Raw genomic sequence first — 19,558 nt, 5'->3', positions numbered from 1 at the left:
AGGAAGACAAACATGGTATGTGCTCACTCATATATGGATTTTAGACATAGAATAAAGGATACCAGCCTACAATCCACACCTCCAGAGAAGCAAGGAAACAAGGAGGACCTGGCACTAGGGAATTGTACAGAGATCCACAAGGATGACCCCAACTAGGAACCTAAGCAATAGTGGAAAGGCTACCTTAAATGCCCTTCCCCTATAATGAGAATAATGACTACCCTAAATGCCATACAGGATCCACCAGAGAAGTAGAAAAGACAAGAGCCCCTGAACAAATTGGGAGCATGGTGGGGGGAGGGAGAAAGAGAAGGGAAGAAGAGAAGGGGGGAGAACATGAGGGATCAGGAACACTGAGTTGGGGAGAGGAATAGAGGAAGGAGAGCAGGAAAAGAGACATCAATAGAGGGAGCCACTATAGGTTTAAAGGGAAATCTGCCACTAGGAAATTGTACAGAGACCCACAAGGATGACCCCAACTAGGAACCTAAGCAATAGTGGAGAGGCTATCTTAAATGCCCTTCCCCTATAATGAGAAAGATGACTACCCTAAATGTCATCCTAGAGCCTTCATCCAGTAGCTAATGGAAGCAGAAGCAGAGATCCACTGCTAAGCGCTGAGCCCAACTCGTGGAATCCAGTTTCAGAGAGGGAGGAGTGACCAACAAAGGGGTCAAGACCATGCTGGGAAAACCTGCAGAAACAGTTGACCTGAGAAAGTGGGAACTCATGGACCCCAGTCTGACAGCTTGGGAACCAACATAGGACCAAACCAGGCCCCCTGAATAGCCTTCATCCAGAAGCTGATGGAAGCAGAAGCAGGCACCCACAGCTAAACACTGAGCCATACTCCTGGAAACCAGTTGTAGAGAGGGAGGAGGGATGAGCAAAGCAGTCAAGACCGTGCTGGAGAAGCCCACAGAACCAGCTGACCTGACCCAGTGAGAGCACACGGACCCCAGTCATAGAGCTGGGGAACCAGTATTGGACTGAACCAATCCCTCTGAATGTGCATGCTAGTAAGAAGGCCTGGGCAGGCTATGGGACCTCTAACAGTGGAATCAGTATTTGTCCCTAGTGTACAAAGGGACTTTGGGAGCCCATTCCCTATGGAGGGATACTGTCTCAGCCCAGATACATGGAGGAGGGCCTAGGCCCTCCCCCAAATGATGTGACAGACTTTGATGACCCCCCCATGGAAGGTCTCACCCTCCTTGGGGAGTGGGTGGGGGATGGGTTGGGGGGCTTGGTAGAGGATATGGGAGGATGGGAGGGAGCGGGAAGGAGGGATTGATTCGTAAATGACTGTTTCTAAATAAAAAAAGGAAAGAAAAAACTATAAAAAATTATCACTTTCTTTTAAGCCAAGCAGTGGTGGTGCACACCTTTAATCCCAGAACTAGAGAGGGGCAGAGGAAGGCAGATCTCTGAGTTCAAGGCTGGCCTGGTCTACAGAGCAAGTTCCAGGATAGCCAGGGCTACACAGAGAAACCTTTTCTCAAAAAACTAAACCAAAACAAAACAAAATTGTTTTTATTTTGTGTTTATGGTATTTTGAATGCGTGTATGTCTGTGTACCACTGAAGAGGCCAGAAAAGGGAGTCAGGTATTCTGGAAATGGGGTTTACAGATCATTAAGAGCAGCTACATGGTACTGGGAATTGAACTTAGGTCCTCTGGAAGAGCAACCAATGCTCTTAATTGATGAGCTATCTCTCTAGCCCCATTCTTTTATTTTTTTAAAGAAATATTATATATATATATATATATATATATATATATATATATATATATGCGTGATGTACACACAGTACCCGTGGAGGAACTGGAGTTACAGATGACTGTGAACTGTCCTGTCGGTGCTGGGAACAGAACCCAGGTCCTCTGCAAGAGTACTCTTAACTACTGACCCAAGGCTTCACCTAGACAATTTTCCTCAATTCAGTAGTAAAGTAGTCAGTAGTGTGGAATTCCTCAGAAATATAGCTTTCTTGGGCTCTAAAATTTCACGTCTTCATTAGGTCCTTGTTTGCTGTGGTGACAGCTTAAGGGGTGAACAAGGGAGGGTCAGATACCAAGAAACAGATGGGGAGGTCTTTCTCCAGAGGCCTGGAGGTGGGGTTTTACTGAGTCTGGTCTCCTGGGGTGGAAGCTATCTTCTGACATGATCTACAGCTGTCATAGGTTACCCTGCACAGTACCAACTGGGCCACTCCCCACTAACATAAAAGGCTGCCATTGAGGACAGACAGGTTTGAAGGTGGGCGCCTCAAGGGGAGCACCAGCCTGAGGTTGAAACCAGCTTGTTGAAGGAACTAAGGGGAGGCCCAGGGCCTCAAGGGGTGAAGCATCTGATGTGCAGGGTGGGTGGGAGCAGAGCTTCTCCCTTGGTTTGGACCCGTGGCGAAGCTTGCTAGGGTTACAGGGCACCTGTGAGGAAGGGTTGCTCTGTGTACAGAGGGGAGGGTCTAGCTCCTAGAGTCCTTGCGTGTTCATTCCTTTCTTGGTCATTGTCAGAAAGCTTCAAGTGGCCTTGGCTTTGTCTGGGATGTATGTCCCTAGGCCAGATGACATGATGGGACCCTTAGTCACCATGGGAGCAGTGTGTGGTCAGACCGCCTGTTCTCTGAAATAGCCAGAACAAGCTGGAGGTGGTGGGTTTCCTGCTGTGCCCCATGCTGCTGAGCAAGGCTGCAGTGAATGTCCTACTGCTTTGTAAGTAAAACTTGTCTGTAATCCACAGCTGATTGCCAGGGACCTAGAATCACAAAATCTGGGCAGTGAGGCTGGAGGGGGTGAGGGGGAAAGCCGAGCACTGTGGCGAGGGACTAGACATTGCTTCTCATCAAACGAAGATGGAGAAACGGACATCCTGCTTTTGTGTCACCATCCTGCTTCCTCCCCAAGGACACCTCTCTTGCCCCCAGGCCCCTTTTCATTTCCAACTGTGAGATCTGCTGGTTCTTGGGGCTGGAGGGATGGCTCAGCAGTTAAGAGCACTTGTTCTTGTAAACAAGGTGGACAGCTTCTGAAGAACAACACCTGAGTTTGCCTCTAGTCTGCATACACTCCGCACACATAGGCATCCACAGACACAGACACGGACACGGACACACATAACATTTGTTTACTTGTAGGCTGAATCTCAGCTTGTCCAGGTATAACTTAGTAAAAAGTAGGAATTTAAGCTGGAGTATTTAGAAAATTGTGAGTGGGTTTATTTATTTATTTATTTTAAAGACAAGGTTTCTCTGTGTAGTCCTGGCTGTCCTGGAACTCCCATTGTAGATCAGGCTGGCCTCAAAGTCAGAGATCCGCCTGTCTCTACCTCCTAAGTGCTGGGATTAAAGGCGTGAACCACCATGCATGTTGAAAATCATGTTTCAATTCTTTACTATTTCCCCCAAGTTTGGAAACTAGTAGACCGGCTGAATCCCAAAGATGTCAGGAATGGGGGCAGAGGGTTTTTTTTTTTAAAAGATTTTATTTATTTATTATGTATACAACATTCTGCTTCCATGCATATCTGCACACTAGAAGAGGGCACCAGATCTCATAAGGGATGGCTGTGAGCCACCATATGGTTGCTGGGAATTGAACTCAGGACCTCTGGAAGAGCAGCTGGTGCTCTTAACCTCTGAGCCATCTCTCCAGCCCCGGCAGAGGGGTTTTAAGAGCCCAATGGGACTGATACCTGGATTCTTAGTCTAGGTTTGTGGATGTTATTGCTCCTGTGCCATTTTCGTGGCCTCGTGCCTCTGACTTGACCCATAGTAGTAAACCTGTCTGCAGAAAGATGGGTACCCTGGATCTGAGAAGGCAGCAGAGGGTCTTGGAGACAACCAAAGAAGAGTGGAGACTTGAGTATGACAGGAGACTGAGGGAGGCGGGAACCCTCCTGTGGTGGTCACCTCTGTCCCTCACTGTTTACCCAGCACAGAGGACCTAGGGTCCACCCTTGCGACTTCCTCGGCCACACAGAAGGGGGTAGAACTGATCTTCTGCAGGCATTCTAGGATGCAGACAGTTACCAACAGTGAGCTGCCTACCTCTCTGGTGGTTGATCCAGAGTAGCTGTTGACTGCTTCTTGGTGATGGTAGTGGAGCAGGAGCAGAGGACTGGACCCTGCTAGGAATCTCATGTCATGCTGGGTGGCAGTGGAAGTGGTGATAAGTGGGGCTGGCTATGAGGGATGGTGACCCCAAAGGTGTGCCCTGAGCCACAGGGTTAGTGGGAAGTGGGTTACCTTAGAACTGGACAGACCAGGCATGATAAAAAGAGTCTGGCTGGAGAGGGAAAGGCTGGGACATACAAGCATCTTGAGCCTAGGATGGTGGAGTGACCAAGTATCACACTTGAAGAAATTGGATGGGACAGGACCCAGAGAAGGGGCACACTGCTGGTTGCCCTCCAGTTCCATCTATGGGGCACAGCTGGAGATCTAGACAGTGTGTCCCCTCAGAAGCAGATAGGTGGCTGAGGCTTCAGTGAGAGGTGCAGGCCCTGTGCAGATGCAACCTGCAGGTCATTCATAGCAGTCTCAGGTAGCAGAGCCCTGGACTGTGGAGCTGGCTGTGCATACATACTTGGCTGTTGTCTGTTGTCTGGGTAGTTGGGCTGGACTTTATTGGTTAGGAAGCTCATGCTGGCTGTGTAGAAGGGGAGGGGCAGTGTGGTGCATGGCCTGGAGCATGCGCTTTGGGCCACAGTGTCCTGAACATTGATCAGCAGAAGCCCTGCCTCTGGCTAGCAAGCCCTGCCCCACACCTCACAGCTCCTCCTTCAGGCTGCAGCGCTGGCCTTGGTCAGTGCGGTGCTGTGCAGTCCTGGACACAGTGGCTGCAGCACACCGTCCTCAGCCCCTAAGTGAAGACATGGACCCCTCGAGAGCCATCCAGCATGAGATCAGCTCTCTCAAAGGTACAGTCTGGAGGAGCCTGACTCTCAGACACTCAGTGACCTCTCTGTCTGGGTGTAACATCCCACCAGCGACTGCCAGGTAACATTGAAAGGTGCTGAGCTGGAGATGGAGGATCCTAGGTCCATGCCCTTCCAGGTTTCCTCCTAGGACTGGGTGAGAGGAGCTCCTGCAGCAGCCCTGCAGAGAGTACTGCGTTGGGTAATGCGGGCTGCAGCGGCAGCATCAGTGGGAGGGTGCAAGCTTAGCCCTTGAGCAGTCAGCCTGCACTCCCCGCTTTGGCCAGATGCCTCACAGATTGGGGTTTGAGCGGACAGCGTAGGCCTGCGGGGACCTTCATGCCCAAGGCACTAGGCGCCAGACGGGCTAGCCCTGGGAAAGGCCACACTGTGGCTCTTTGTCCAGGGTTGGGGGACTAGGGACTGCCCAAGGGCGCTGTCTGGTTGCTCTGGAAACCTAAAGGGGCCGGCCAGGGAGCTCGCTGGTCTCTCAGTGCTGAATCAGCAACTTCTCAGTGTTTCTGCAAGATAGGGTAGGGCACAGGGAGTTCTCCCAAGTCCGGGACCCTGAAGACCAACAAACCCAGACCAGGGTTGTGTGTATGCCTGTGCACGTGGGAGCAGATGTGGGAGGACATGTTGTTCTAGGCTCCTCCCTTCGGTCTCCAGCCTGCAGGTGCTCTGGCTGGCGGGAGGGAGGAGAGATTGCCTAGCCCCTTGCTCAGGAGCTGGGAACTACTGCCCTCTCCTGCCTAGGAGTGGGATGGGGATGGTGGCTGGGTTGAATTAGTGACTGTAAGGGCGTTCACGTGGGTCTGGACAGAAGACACTTCAGGTCTAAGGGCTCAGAGGACTTTAGGTGTGGCTGGAGATCATTTGGGGATGGTAGTGAGATATGTGTTGGCTTGGTGGGTGTGGGGTTGGAGATTTGGTGGAATTAAGTTAGGAAACCGTGTCAGAAGATGGGGTGGGGGGGTGCAGATGTGGAGTGGGGATGACGTAAGCATAGAGTAGTGGGGAGAGGTGTCTGAGGGACAGCCAAGTGAGTAGGAACTTGTTTAGATGTAGGGCTGGGTTGGCACTGGTCCCAAAACTAAAACACTGGTGTGGAGGGTCCTTAGGTGCTGTAGGGATGGCAGTGTGTGGTGACTATCCGCTCTAGGTCTCCAAGACCTGCTTTAGTGCTGCCCCGCCTCCCAGGGCTGGGCTCCGAGGGCGTGGCACAGGGAGAGCCCTGCCGCAGTGAGCTGGCTGAGTTGGCCTCAGGGAGGGCTTTAGGAACTGTTGGCTGAGCCTTCAGAGTTTCCACCCGCCACCGGCTTGTGTCTGTATGTTTGGAGTCTGCTGGGGCACCATGGTGACAGCCCATAAACCCGCCCCCACGCATTGCTCTGTTGGCTGCCTGCCTGCCGCTGGCCAGTACCTCCCACCACAGGACTCCCCCCCCCCGCCCTATTTATAATCAGTTCCTGGTTTTGCAGTGCTTGGTGGGAATGGGTGTGTCCGATTAGGGAGAGCATTAATGGCTTGGGGATTTGGTGTGGTACAACACAGAGAGTTGGGGTATTGAGTGGCACCCATCACAGACTATATCCATGCTGGGCCCTCAGTTGTGAGGACCTGGCAGTTTTGACCACTGTGCTAGGCAGTCCTTAGGGCATATGAGAGTTCCTCTTTCTTTCACTTCAGTCCCTGATGGTGTCCTTGTGTCCTCTCCCCAGCACCTGCCCCTCTGGCCACAAGTGGACACTCAGGCTGCTTGGGGGTAGGGAATTTTTAGATGGCAGGGCCACCAATCCCAGGTGTCAGGGACTTGGTGACTTTGATTTCCTGTGGCAGCTGGGAGTCCCTGGCCTCCAACAGCTGTGCTGGAGGTGTGGGTGGATGGAGGCCTCACCCAGAGCACTCCACCCTGAGCTTTCTTCAGAGGTCTTGGGCTGGAAAGTGCCTTTGTTTCAGGATGGGCCCCTAATCTGGCCTGGCATGGGAGTTAAATTTTGTGGTCATTTGGAGATAGGGGCACTGTCCCTCTCTTTTTCTGATGACAGCAGCAGTGGTACCTGAAGCCAGCTGTGTGTTCTGGATACTGCCCCTGCTCTTTTTCAGGTCTCTGCCGCCACCACCCTCATGCCTCCCAGACTCCAGATTCCTCTCCGAGCTCTAATCTTCCCTTGGGCTTTCAGTTTTCCATTTCAGGCAACCCCTCCTTTCAGATGGCTGTGAACCAGTGACCCCAGAGATCACAATCTCTGTGGAGGGGTGTCCTTACCATGAGGATTCTCCTGCTCTCTCTGCCACCCTTTTTCTGCCCATTCTGTCATCTTTTGGGGATGAGTCTTGATCCATGTTAGACCCCACCCTGCCGTTCACAGTTTTGGAAACCTCGAAGAAGCATTTTAGAAACTGATGTAATAACTTCTGACATTGGAGCTATATGTGGCCTGGGAGGGGAGGAGTAGTTTATTGGTGCCCCCCACTCTTTAAGGGGCCCTGCCAGTAGTGGGTGGGAGGGGCCGGCCCTGCTGCTGAGTCAGAGGGGGCCGGCCTAGGCGTCCTGGAGGGCGGGCAGGCGGGAGGCTCAGACAGGCAGCCTTGCCGGCAGGAATTCACAGAGCCAGGCACTGGAGCCACACTGCCCCTGAGCCTGTGCCCTTGTGCTTAGAACCGGAGCCTGCTTGCTTTCTTGCCAGTGGCCCCTGCCACATCCTGTGCCAAAGGAGCCTCATCAGCCTCCTGGCTGTGCCCTACCTCCTGCCCTTACTGTGCTGACCGGCAGACTTCCAGCAGCCATGGTGGCAGGCATGCTCATGCCACTGGACCAGCTACGGGCCATCTATGAGGTGCTCTTTCGTGAGGGAGTGATGGTGGCCAAGAAGGACCGGCGGCCCCGCAGCCTGCATCCCCATGTGCCTGGCGTCACCAATCTACAGGTCATGCGTGCCATGGCCTCACTGAGAGCTCGGGGCCTGGTGCGGGAGACCTTTGCCTGGCGCCACTTCTACTGGTACCTGACCAATGAGGGCATTGACCACCTACGCCAGTACCTACACCTGCCACCAGAGATCGTGCCTGCCTCTTTGCAGCGTGTGCGCCGCCCTGTTGCCATGGTGATGCCTGCACGTCGTCGCTCCCCCCATGTGCAGTCCATGCAAGGCCCCCTGAGCTGCCCACCAAAGCGGGGTCCCTTGCCAGCTGAGGACCCTGTCCGTGAGGAGCGAAAGGTCTATCGAAGGAAGGAGCCTGAGGAGGGGGCACCTGAAACTCCTGTGGTGTCTGCCACCACCCTGGGGACCCTGGCCAGGCCAGGCCGGGAGCCTGCCCCAGCCACAGGTCAGCTGCATTTCGGCTCCAGGCCGAGAGGGGTGGGAAGGGACAGTGGGTGTTTTTGGTGCTTGGGCTTAAGTCTGGTGGGCTCTGGTGGGCAGCATGAGGTATGTGAATGGGCTCTGCTCCTATCGGCAGGTGGCGCCCTTTCTGCCTGAGGCTGCTGGGTGTTCTAGCCAATGGACCCACGTGGCTTGTACTCCTCCAGGCAAATCCTGGTGGGGGCGGGGCCTGCAGGCCCTAAGACTGGCAGGACCAGCTGTTGGCATAGTCCTGTTTGTATCCCTCTCCGGTACTGTCCTTGCCCCCACCGGCCTCTTCTTTCCACCCCAGCAGCCTTTGGAGGCAACTCTTTTCAGAAGTGGGTGTGTGGAAGAGCTGCTGGCATGGGACTGGCCCAGGCAAACCACTTGTCCATTGGGGCTTGAGTCTGTCTTCTCCTATGGCCAAGTGGGCTCAGATTCTGTATCATATGAATAGTACAGAGGGTCCCCATGACTGGGTGCTTGGCCTGCTTGGAGTTGGCATGATCTGGAGGTGGAGTGGCTCTAGGGTTAGATGGGAAGAAAGGCAGAGGCCAGATTGCAGCATTGTCTAGGAGGGCAGAGGACAGGGCATGTGGGAGTGGGGGGGCAGTGTTAGCTCAGCCTGTGGTCTAGGTAAGATCCCCCCTCCCCCTCTAAGAACCAGATCTTAGAGGATGGAACAAGACCCCATTAGCCCAGGGGCTCCCAGAAGCCACTCCCTCTATCCTTAAGCCCTTTTACCAACTGGACATGGGTAGGCTTATGTTCTCTGTGCATGAGGCTCATGCAGGCTCTCCAGGGACCATTGTCCTTTGTGCCTGCTAAGGCATCCCAGGACCCCCAACATTATCCATGTTATGCAGGCAGGCACCAGAACAGCCTGGTATCCGCCTTCCTCTATGTGGGGAGGAGCTTGTTCTCCAGGGGTGGGAAAGGGAGTCTAGAGTGAGGGATAGACCCTACATTGTGCACAGGTGCCTGAGCAGAAGCCTCAGTTCTGGCCTTTCTGGGTTGGACTTGTATGGCTTGTTGGAGTAATGAGTATACCTGGAAGGACCAGGGAAGTTGAAGGTAGACAATGGCCTCTGGGCTCTCTCCATGGCCTTAGGCAAATTGGTGGCCTTTCCTGATCCCTGTAACCATGGCTATGTCTTAGTCCTTTCCTTTTGGGTGTGGTGAGTGGGAGGGGAGCCTTCCCCTGCTTCTCTTGCCTTGCTTCCTTGTCCTCCTGTGGACTGGGCCAGCAGTTGGCAGCAGGGCTAGGAGGGGTTTTGGGTGTGGCTGTAGTGGGCAAAGAGGGGGGCAAGCTTCCCTCCCTTGTCTCTGATGGAGGTGACTCAGTCTTCCCAGCCACAACCGCCTGTGGCAATTCAGAGTTTCCAACAGGAAATAGGCTCCAGAGTGAGTCAGGGCCCCAGGCAGAGATTCTCCCCACACCCTCAGGACTGAGCTGTGGCCTTAGGTGCTGGGTGTGGCTGGTGACAGAGGCATTATAGCTCCACATATAGGCTGGGGCAGTTCTGATGCCACCTAAAACCATGGACTTCTTAGGGTTAAAATGCAGCAAGCCGTGTGCCACAAAGACTGTCACTTTCTATAGCATGGTCCCTCCAGTGGGTTATATATTAAATCTATTTGGCAACAGTGCTGGTCACCAGCATGGCCTCCGTTAGATGGGCTCCCTGTCCATATAACACTGGCCAGTGAGCCAGAGACTTGGCAGGGTGAATTGGGAGTGCCCCCCATCTCTAATCAGCACATTCCTGTGGAGGGTGTCAGTATCTTGCAGTTTCAGATGAAGCCCCCCCCCCAGGTGAGGAGAATGTGGTAGGGGGTGACTTTAGGAGAAATCAGAGAGCTAAACCTGACAAGTGAGGAGAGGTTGGTCATCTAAGAGGCCTGCTGTGAGGAGGGAGGCAGCCAGACATTCAGACTTTTCCTTGTGTTGTAAAGTTGTTGGAGTGGTTTGTGTATGGGAATGTCATTTTAACTCCAAAAAATAGTGTTTTGCCTGGCTCAGAATTTGGAATTGATGCAGAAGTGTTTGGAGAAAAGATGTGTGAGCACTTTGAGGCTCTTAGAGAGATGACCTATAGCAGTCCACATGTGGGTCAGTTCCCCTCTTTTCCTGCCTACCTATGACAGATGCACCCTGCCATCCCCTGTGATCCTCCACGGTGTGTGGCATGCATAGGGGATGCTGCCGTGCCTTCCTCACAGCCACGTAGCCCCTGCTCATGTGGGCTGTGACTCTTGGCTGGTGCTAGTTGGTACCAGGGTGCAGGAAGGAATCTGAAGAACTCTGGAAGGTTTTAACCAGGTTGTGGACAAATCAGGTTTGCATTTCCCAGTTATGCCCAGCTGGTGGAAGGAAATGTGGGCTCTTAGGAGATGTCATACTTACTCAGGCTAGAGGACTGACTGAGCTGGTTGTAGGGGACTTGGGCAAGAGAAGGGGCCATATTTGGGTTCTGAGGGAATGTAAGTGCCAAGGAGGAGTCGAGAAGGCCAGCAAGATGGCTCAGCAGACAAAGATGCTTGCTGACCAGTCTGATGGCCTGAATTCGAACCCTGGACCTACAGGGTGGAAGGAGGGAGGTGACTTCTCGGTTGTCCTCCATCCGATCTCTACATTCATGCTATGGCACACACACAACACACATACTCTCTCTAAGTAAATATATAAATGTAACTGAAAGAAAAACAAAAGTTGGGTGGAGACATCCAGCTTGCCCAGAGTGGTCAAGGTGTGCTCAAGTAGGCACAGGCAGGGCTGTGCACCAATTGTATCTGCATGGAGTGTGGGTGGGTGGGACCACAGGGCTCAGCTGGCAGAAGGAGGGGACATGGAGGAAATTAGAGCCCAAGGGGTAAATTGAGCTTTGTATGGCAAAGTCTGTAGGGAAGAACAGTGGATTGGGACCCCAGAGCTTAGGAACTAATCAGGTCTTTCCTCTGTACCCCTACATTGGTTGCTTAGGCTACCCACTGATCCCGTCCCCAGGCTTGGGCTCTGTTGGTGTGGTTGACTATGAAGACCCTTTAGTTACTCATGAGGAGGAGCTACTGCTGGGTGTGGAGGCTGGGGCATGAGCAAGCCCTCTCTTTGCTTCCCACCCCTTCCCTCCTTCCTGCCTTTCCTTCCTCTCTGCTGGTTCTGGGAGCAGCCTATCCTGGCCTGCAGCTATGGATAGGTACAGCATGGAGGAGCTGATCCAGCTGGGCCAAGGTAGGGTACAGCAGTAGTGGAGGCTTCAGGTAGAGCTAGAAGACAAGGAGGGACCAAAGTCTCTAGCTGAGGTTGGCTGTCTATGGCAGGGGGCAGGTCCCTGGGTGAGGTGGGGGGGTGGACTGGGTGCCCCTACTGGCAGTTCTCATGACCTCAGATACTAGGACTTAGGGATGGCATGACTCCTCACAGCTAGCTCAGGGTGTGTGGGATGTGGGTAGGGAGCCCAGGACAGGCTAAGGTAGAGGGGCTGCCCAGAGCCAGGGCTCTCTGCTTTGGGGGGCTATCACTGAGGCTGAGGAGACACTCTGCAGAGGTTTCTGAGCTCCTGCAGAACCCTGGTTGCCTATCTCTGTCCCTACCCACTGCTGGCCAGCAGGGGTCTCTTTGGCCTGCCCTTGGTATTTCCAGTCGTCCTCTCCCCACCCAGTCTATCCAATCTGTGACTGCCTAGAGCTGACTACCACAGGGTAGTTTTCTCCAGAAACAAGTTTCTGAAGTGTGATACAAGAGAGCAGAAGGCTGTGGTAGGCCCAGTGTGAACAGGGGGCCCTACCTCAGCAGTCAGGGTCCAAGACTGGTTGGCTGTGCTGTGTGGACAGTATGTTATGGAGTTACTTGACCTTGTGGAATCTCAGGCTCATCACTAGTGCCATGCCTCAGTGTCCTCAGCTGAATAGCGTTCTCACAGCCAAGACTTTATAGGATGTCCTCAAAGTGGAGCTTGACAAAGGAAGTGTTATACCTCAGCCGTTTGTCAGTCAGGACCCAAGGGCCTGGCCCAGTGTGCTCAGGCTCTTGAGAAGAGAGAGATGGGAGTATGTCTCCCCTCTGCACAGATACACGAACAGGTGCAGCTTGTTTCTCAGGAAGCACTGGGGGTCAGGTCAGTATTGCATATGCAGGATGTATTCTGGGCCTGCTTGCTGGCCTGTGAGGACATTGTGCCTCCCTGGACCAGGAATGCTGGGGGAGGCTTCCCCGTTATGTAATTCCCGGGGTACCAGGAGGAGAGACCTGTAGTGGGAGGTGCAGCCTGATGGGGCAGGTGAGAGAACGTTCCTGTGGCTTAGGCTCCAGTTTGGGGCTGCCTGGGTCTCTGGCTTGGAGTGTGACCTTGGAGAAGCAGTCCTGTCTGCCTCGGGGCCAGGTGTTGTGTCCAGTGACTTGTACAGAGCTCTCTGGGAGAAAAGGGACTGGCGCCTCTTTGGCCCATGTGGCATTTCCCAAGAGCACCCTACAAGTTGGGCAGGGCATGGGCAGCACCCTCTCCCAAGGGGACATGAGCCTGAGCCCTCCTCTCCTCCGTCCATGGTAGATCCAGGCACCTCCTTATTATAGTATCATCCATGGGAACTGGGGAGGGGAAGGGGGCTGGGGGGCTGAGTGTTGTGGGGCCGCCCAGCCAGATGGGACTCCAGAGAGCCTGGGCTCCATACGTCATGTACTAAGTCGGGACAAGTGACGGGCCTTGCTTGCCCTCCTTGGATATTTATATCCCCTGGGCCCCCTGCCCACTGCGCCTCTCCCCTCCTCCAACTTCTGCTGACACGGCTGGAAAGCTGTGCCCTCCTCCAGCCTCAGCACAGCTGCTGCAGGCTTGCTGCCTCAGAGGGGCCTGTGACCCTCCCCACGCCCCCTGCCCGCTCCCTGTTCGCCCAGTGGGCTCCTGTTGCTGTCCCCAATGAAGATCGTGCCCGGTAGGTGGGGCAACCCTTCATTGTCTTTTGGGAACCCAGCTAGGCTGGAGGTAATGGCCCCGGTCTTCCTCTGTATACACGCAGCTGCCTAGCCTCACTGGCCTCTCCCTCAGATTCTGTCCAAGACCTCACATGGGAGCTTGGGGCTTGTGAGGAGCCCCTACCCCCCCATCTTTCAGCATGGTGGGGTCAGTTGTAGACCTGGGGAAGAGCAGTGAGGGACTGGGCACCGACACCCATTCACCCTCTGTGCTTGGTGGCTGTTCCCAGAGGGCACCCATGGAAGTGGACTGAGAGTTTGGGTCCTCCTCCTGATGGGGACAAGGAGTGCCATTTAGGCTTGACTTGGGAGGGAGGACCTGTGCTGAGTCTGCCCAGGCTAGGCTGGGGGGCTGAGGCTTGGGGAGAAGAGCTACAAGCCCCTCCTCCTGGCGGGTGTGGCTGTGGGTAGGCAAGGGTTAAGGCTCCAGTTAACCTTGAGCGTCGGTGGCTCAGCGTAGAGACAGCTGAGCTGGGCCCTGTGGGGAGTGCGGGTGGGGAGCGGCCAAGTGCCATGGGAGGGAGGAGGCTGGGAGGAGGCTGGGTAAGAACACAGTTGGTGCCGAGGGGACTGTACATTGTCCCCCAGCTGAGCGCAGATAGTACAGTAGGGCTGCCTCTGAAGGCAGGACAGCAGCAGACAGACTGGGTTCTGGTCCTGGGGGACCCCTGAGCTCACCCCCCATGCAGGGAGGTGCTGTCTGACTTTGCAGCATCTGGTCCCTGGTGAGGACGGCTCTGCCCATTCAGTGCCGCAGCCATGGAGCAGTCGGGCAGCCTGTTTCCCTCCCTGGTAGTCGTGGGTCATGTTGTCACTCTGGCTGCCGTGTGGCACTGGCGCAAAGGGCATCGGCAGGCACAGGATGAGCAAGGTAAGCACCCTTGCCTCTGCCACTATCATGGGCCACCGCCCCTGCCAGGAGACTGGGGCGGGGCAGGGGGGTGGAGGGTCCGCCTTCCTCCCGCCCCTTGCCTTCTCCTGAGCCCTCCTCTTCCTGTTCCTGAGTGAAATACCAGTGTTTGTGAAAGTGTGATCTACTCTGTGCCCACTCTGCATTGAAGACCCTGCCACTTCCTAGGGTGTGCTCGACTTAGAGCTTGGCGGCTGTCTAGCCTGCAGCAGGTCCTGGGTGGGTGAATGGAGAGAGGCTGGGGAGAGACCTCTGGATTGAAGGCGCAGGCCTGTGGGAATGCCTGCTTGTTAAGGGAAGGCCCCTCTCCTTTGCCACAGCAGTGAGAAACCAGAGTGGCAGGTTCACAGGCTGATCTGGGCAGGGCACAAAGCTTGCCTAGTGGCTTTCCTGCCCACAGAGTGTAGGCTGAGTTGTACAAAGGCAGTTTGTCTGAGTGTCCTCCAACATGGCATAGGACGCAGAACCACTTGTGGGGCAAGCGGTTAGGTTATGTTCTGCCCTCTCCTCAAAGTCACCAGCTCTTGGGCTATAGTCCGAGGTGGCCATGCTCACCTCTGAATGGGGTGGGGCTGAAGGGAATGGAGCCTGGGACCATCCCTGGGGATTGGCAGTTCTGCACCAGGGCTTCTGGCCAGAGGGACTGCCTCATGAGATGCACCTCAGGCCAGGACTGATGGGAGTGTATTTGTGTCCTCGTGCCCTCTAGCGGGCCTGCTAGGTCTTAGCTCCAGTGGAAGATTGCCAGGACGTGGGTCTTAGAATGGGTTTTCCAGGCGTAGCTCTAGGCTTCCCAGAAGCCGGTGAGTCAGCTGTAAACAGTGGCATCCACCAGAATGCACTTACCCAAAGGCTTCTTCCCCTCGGAGATTCTATTTTATTTTATTTTTTCCATTTGGGACCAGCCGCTGGCCCCTCCTTTCTGAGACCAATTTTGTTTCTTGTCATCACACGAGGGAAGGGGCTCCCTGTGTCTCCTCTTGGTTCACTAGGTGCCTTGCAGTGCAAGGTGTGGGCGTGGTCGCCCGCAGTTCTTTACTCTGCCCATCGCCTCAGCTGATCCGGTCTCTTGAAGCGGGTGACACTTGCACATCCTGCTAGGAGTGGCACTCCTACAATCGCCAGGAGACTGAGTTACCATGGGCGTGGGAGGAACCCCGGAAAACTTGGATTATGGAGAGTTCCCAGACCCTTTTGACTTAGAGGGCATCTGTACCCCTGTTCCCTCGAGCTTTTTTGCTCCCCATGGGTTGGGGCGCGGCTTCCTGGCCCACACTGGGCGGGGCGGGACGCTTGCAGCAGGGGCAGGTTCTCCGGGTCTGGGCATTGCGTCCGGTGGGCGGGGGCGAACGTGGAAAGCCAAGCCAGGGCCTTCAGCCTTGAACACAAGCAGGGAGCACGACTCCCGTGTCTTCTGAGAGCAGCTCGGGGCACCCAGGGTTCCTGGCCACGGCAGGGATGTGGGCGGCGAAGGGCGTCTTCACTTCGCAGAGGGAGGTCCTGCTGGAGCCGCTCTGCTGGCTGGATGGGGGCTGTGAGCAGGTCCGCCGGGGCTACCTCTACGGACAACTGTGTTGCGTAGGTGGGTGCGGCCTCTCAGGTTTTGGTGGGCAGGTCTTGAGTTTGTGATGGGGGTGGTACTTGGCCCAGGTACAGCCCCGCCTCCAAGCTCCGGAAACACCTGGAGGGGAAGGCAGGGTTGTCTCTCTCAGGGATAGGTTTTCCTCTGGAGGAGGGGGATGGTAAGTGGGCGGGCCAGAGGGTTTTCCGGGCTTGGTGCTTAGCTTTGGGGATGATCCGGGAGCCCAGCGGGCGTTGAGGGTGGGGCTCTGGGCCCTCCCACTTGTGCTGTCATTGGCCTTCAAGGTTCTCTTCCTGTGTGTGTGTGTGTGTGTGTGTGTGTGTGTGTGTGTGTGTGTGTCTGTGTGTGTGTGTGTGTGTGTGTGTGTGTGTGTCTGTGTGTGTGTCTGTGTGTGTGTCTGTGTGTGTGTCTGTGTGTCTGTGTGTGTGTCTGTGTGTCTGTGTCTGAGCGTCTGAGGTGGGAAGGGGTTCTTTGCTTTAGTTAGCTTGTTACCACGTCCCTGGAAGCAGGAAAGACATTCCTTGTAGGACCTCCTTCCAAGGGAATCTGACTTGGTGCTGAGGGTCAGTTGCGTTCTACAGATGTGCAACACGGTATTGGGATAGAGGGTGTCCCTGGGGCTGATTGACAAGTGGGAGAGCCGGATGAGGTGTGCAGCGGCACTTGAGGGTATGACTGGGCTCTGGCCAGGTGGAGGCTGGGCAGCTTGGGAACCTGTGAGTTTGAGAGTCTTCCTAGGATGAGCAGGGGAGGGGCAAGGCAGAGTTGGGAGAGGTGAAGGCACACATGAGCCCTGAGTTCCTGAAATACTTTTTAAGGAAGGAGGCCCCCTAGAGACAAACTGATGTTCAGGTAAAGAGCTGCCTGGATGTCACTTGGCAAGGTGGAAACCCCTACCTGGAGCTGAGTCCATTTTCCAGACAGCATCCTTAGAACATCATAGTGGCAAAGAGGAAGACGCTGGAAAAGCAGTTTGGCTGGAGTCTGAATTAGGGTCAGGGTACATCTTGGATGCCAGATCCTGTATCCCACACCGCCCCCTCCACGTTTCTTAGGTTCCAGTGTTCAACTTTCAGCAGAGTGACAGCTCACTTCAACAGTGCAGTCATGCTGCACACTTCCACAAATTTATAAAAGAGTGTTCCACTTGCATGACAGAAAAGCACTTCAGAGAGAAGAGGCCGCCAGATCCCATTACAGGTGGTTGGGAGCCACCATGTGGTTGTTGGGAATTGAGCTCAGGACCCCTGGAAGAGCAGCCAGTGCTCTTAACCTCTGAGCCATTTCTTCAGCCCCAGAACACCTCCAGTTCTCTGAAGGGTTTGCTTCCTGGCTGGGAGCTTGTTGACCTGGTCTTTGAGAAGCTCCCAGAGCACTGACCAGTGTGGAGTCAGATTTGAGGTTCAGAGGGCCTCTTGAGTGGGAGGAATCATTTCTGGTGGGTTGTGGTCGTTGTTGGGCTAGAGGGGAAAGAGGTAGGTGGTCTTGTGTTGGAGGCCGGGACACTCAGCAGAGCACTGTGCTCTGGGGTTAATGTCAGGTCTAACTCGGGCACTTGCTCCTATTTCACCCTACAGAGCTTTAGTGCCCTCTTGTGGCCAAAAGGGCACCAGTAAGGGCAGCATAGGACAAACGTTTCCTGGAATGGAGAGGTCTTGGACTCTGGAGAGGGGGGCTGTTCCTCAGCAGCTCACAGCTGGATCACATTAAGGCTGATGCCTGGGCTGGAAAATTCTTGTGGTTTGGGTGGTACATTTTTTCCTAGAATGGGTCGGGTAGGTTGGGCAGTTCTAGATGCTGGCCATAGGTGGCTCCATCTTCTGACCCAAGGGAGCCAGAGGCTACACGTAGACAGGTCTAGTCACAGGGGCCCCTGTGCCCTTTGCCCAGGTCCTCCCCTTTACAACCTGTAACAGCTGTTATCTGCCAGCCCTACCCTGCTGCTAACAGTCCCATCCTGCCCCAAGGTACAGCTTCCTTTGATATGAGTCACGGCACCCAGGCCCCCTCCCCAGGTCTGACTCACTGGCTGTGCCCCCTTGGTGTGCTGCCTGCTGCCCCAGCAGCCCTTTCTCCCACCCCAACTGGGGAGGTGTCCCTGCAGCTTGGGCTGGTCTGCCCTGCTGGGATGAGTCATCACTGAGCTATGAGCTGTTCTTCCCTGAGGTGTGCTTTGCCTGGCTGGGCTGGCTTGGGCTGGACTGTTGGGGAGCCTGTGGGAGCCTGCCAACGCCAGGAAGTCCTTCAGTAGGGCCTGAAAACCTAGCAGTTGTGGGGGCTACTGCTTAGTGCAAGTTTGAGGCGGTATGGTTTAGGGGAACTTCAAGAAGTAGACAGGCAGCTGGTACCCACCACCCCTAGGAGTTTCTTCTACAGTCACTCTACAGGGAAATAGGCCTGTTGTGTGAACACACTAACAACCCTGTGTGGTAGGAAGCCTCTGCTCACTGGATGGCCATGGGGATAGAATGTGTTCCCTTTCGATCCTGGAGCCAGCCTTCCCTCCCCCATTCTGTACCCAGGTCCTACTGCTGTGGGTAGGGTGGGTGAGGAAACCCGGGTTTCCTGTTTCTGGTGGGCTGAGGGTGTGGCCATGGGGGAGGGGCTGCCTTCCTCCTTTCCCGCAGGGACACTCCCCTCTGGGGGGCGGGCAAGGAGGGGTAGGGCTTCTGGGGTGGGACGGCCTTGCTAGGAGTACGGCAGGCAAGGGAGTGGCCACAAGGACTCCAGTCTGAGCTGAGACTCTTTTGAGTTAGTGTCCAGAGCAGCCGGCGGCAGCAGCCTGTGTACCACACGAGGCTGCCTAGACAGAGCACCTGAGAGCCAAGGGACAGGGTGACGAAGGGGCGGGGGACAGCAGCATGTCTCAGCACCGGCTTCGTGTGCCCGAGCCCGAGGGCCTGGGTAGCAAGAGAACCAGCTCAGAGGATAACCTCTACCTGGCTGTACTCAGGGCCTCCGAGGGCAAGAAAGGTAGCTGGCATTCCTTCTGGGCAGGGCCTTGGTGACAGGAAGGGTCCTTCCTGTATCAGATAGCTTTGGCACAGAGTTGGGGTGGGGCCCTATTATAAGGGTATGGATTTTGGGGACAGGCTTCAAGATGGGGCCAGTGATCCATTTCCATCATTGATTGGTCCCCTAAGCCAGGGGCCAGGGTGTCCAGGGCTCTCTATGTCTCTGGGAAGGCCTGCTGTCCTGTTAGAGAGACTTGACTTTCCCTCCAAAAGTCCTGCTGGTCCCATTCCTGCCATGCTGGTGCTCAGCCTGGGAGGCAGCCTGTGGGGTGGGGCAGGCTGAGACTTGCATGCTGTGGGCTCTGGGTACAGTGGCTCTAGACCTCCTCTCTTTTAGAAACAATGGAAGTTTTGAACAGCAGCTCCCTGCTGGACTGGTCCCTTTTGTGGACTAGGGCAGGCCAGACCTGGGTTTCTTGGTCTCTGGTGTCTGCATGGGGAGGCTTCTTGGGGGATCCGGCTCTTTCTGATCTGGGAAAGGCCTGGGGTTGCCGTGGTAGAACCTTTTCAGGCAAGGTGTGGCCTAGCAGGCCACTGTGTCTGCATGGTGCTCCCCTCTGGGGGCCTTTCTAGGCTCCCCCAGACTCTAGGCAAACTGGCTTTGTCTCCTCCAGATGAACGGGACCGTGTGCAGAAGAAAACTTTTACCAAGTGGGTCAACAAACACCTTATCAAGGTTAGTGGTGCCTGCTTGTGAGTTGGGAGGGTTCCCCAGCTCTCCCACCCCCACCCCCCCAGGGTGTTCTCACACTTCCTAAGCTCCTCTTTCATGTCTGAAGCCTGTTATTTTCTGTCCTTTCCTCCCACACTTACTC

At 55.0% G+C, this 19,558-nt stretch overlaps 1 protein-coding gene across 8 annotated transcripts in view; it reads left to right on the top strand.

Moving 5' to 3' along the window:
• The window catches only part of LOC113834516 (plectin), a 67,113-nt gene that overhangs the window by 23,659 nt on the left and 23,896 nt on the right, over positions 1–19,558 (top strand). For 3 of the 8 annotated variants that reach the window (XM_035440687.1, XM_027404150.2, XM_027404154.2), the window contains one exon: positions 19,358–19,419. In XM_035440687.1, the coding sequence (XP_035296578.1) occupies positions 19,358–19,419 (62 nt within the window). Of the gene's footprint in view, positions 1–7,490; positions 8,249–13,802; positions 14,109–15,520; positions 15,730–18,440; positions 18,703–19,357; positions 19,420–19,558 lie in introns of those variants that run through there. The other 5 variants (XM_027404149.2, XM_027404148.2, XM_027404153.2 and 2 more) reach the window with 4 other exon arrangements.

Source organism: Cricetulus griseus, chromosome 2 (genome assembly GCF_003668045.3).
Source record: "Cricetulus griseus strain 17A/GY chromosome 2, alternate assembly CriGri-PICRH-1.0, whole genome shotgun sequence".
Classification (NCBI taxonomy): Eukaryota; Metazoa; Chordata; class Mammalia; order Rodentia; family Cricetidae; genus Cricetulus; species Cricetulus griseus.
The sequence above is the reverse complement of the archived record's forward strand: the minus strand, read 5'-3'. Positions and strand labels throughout refer to the sequence as shown.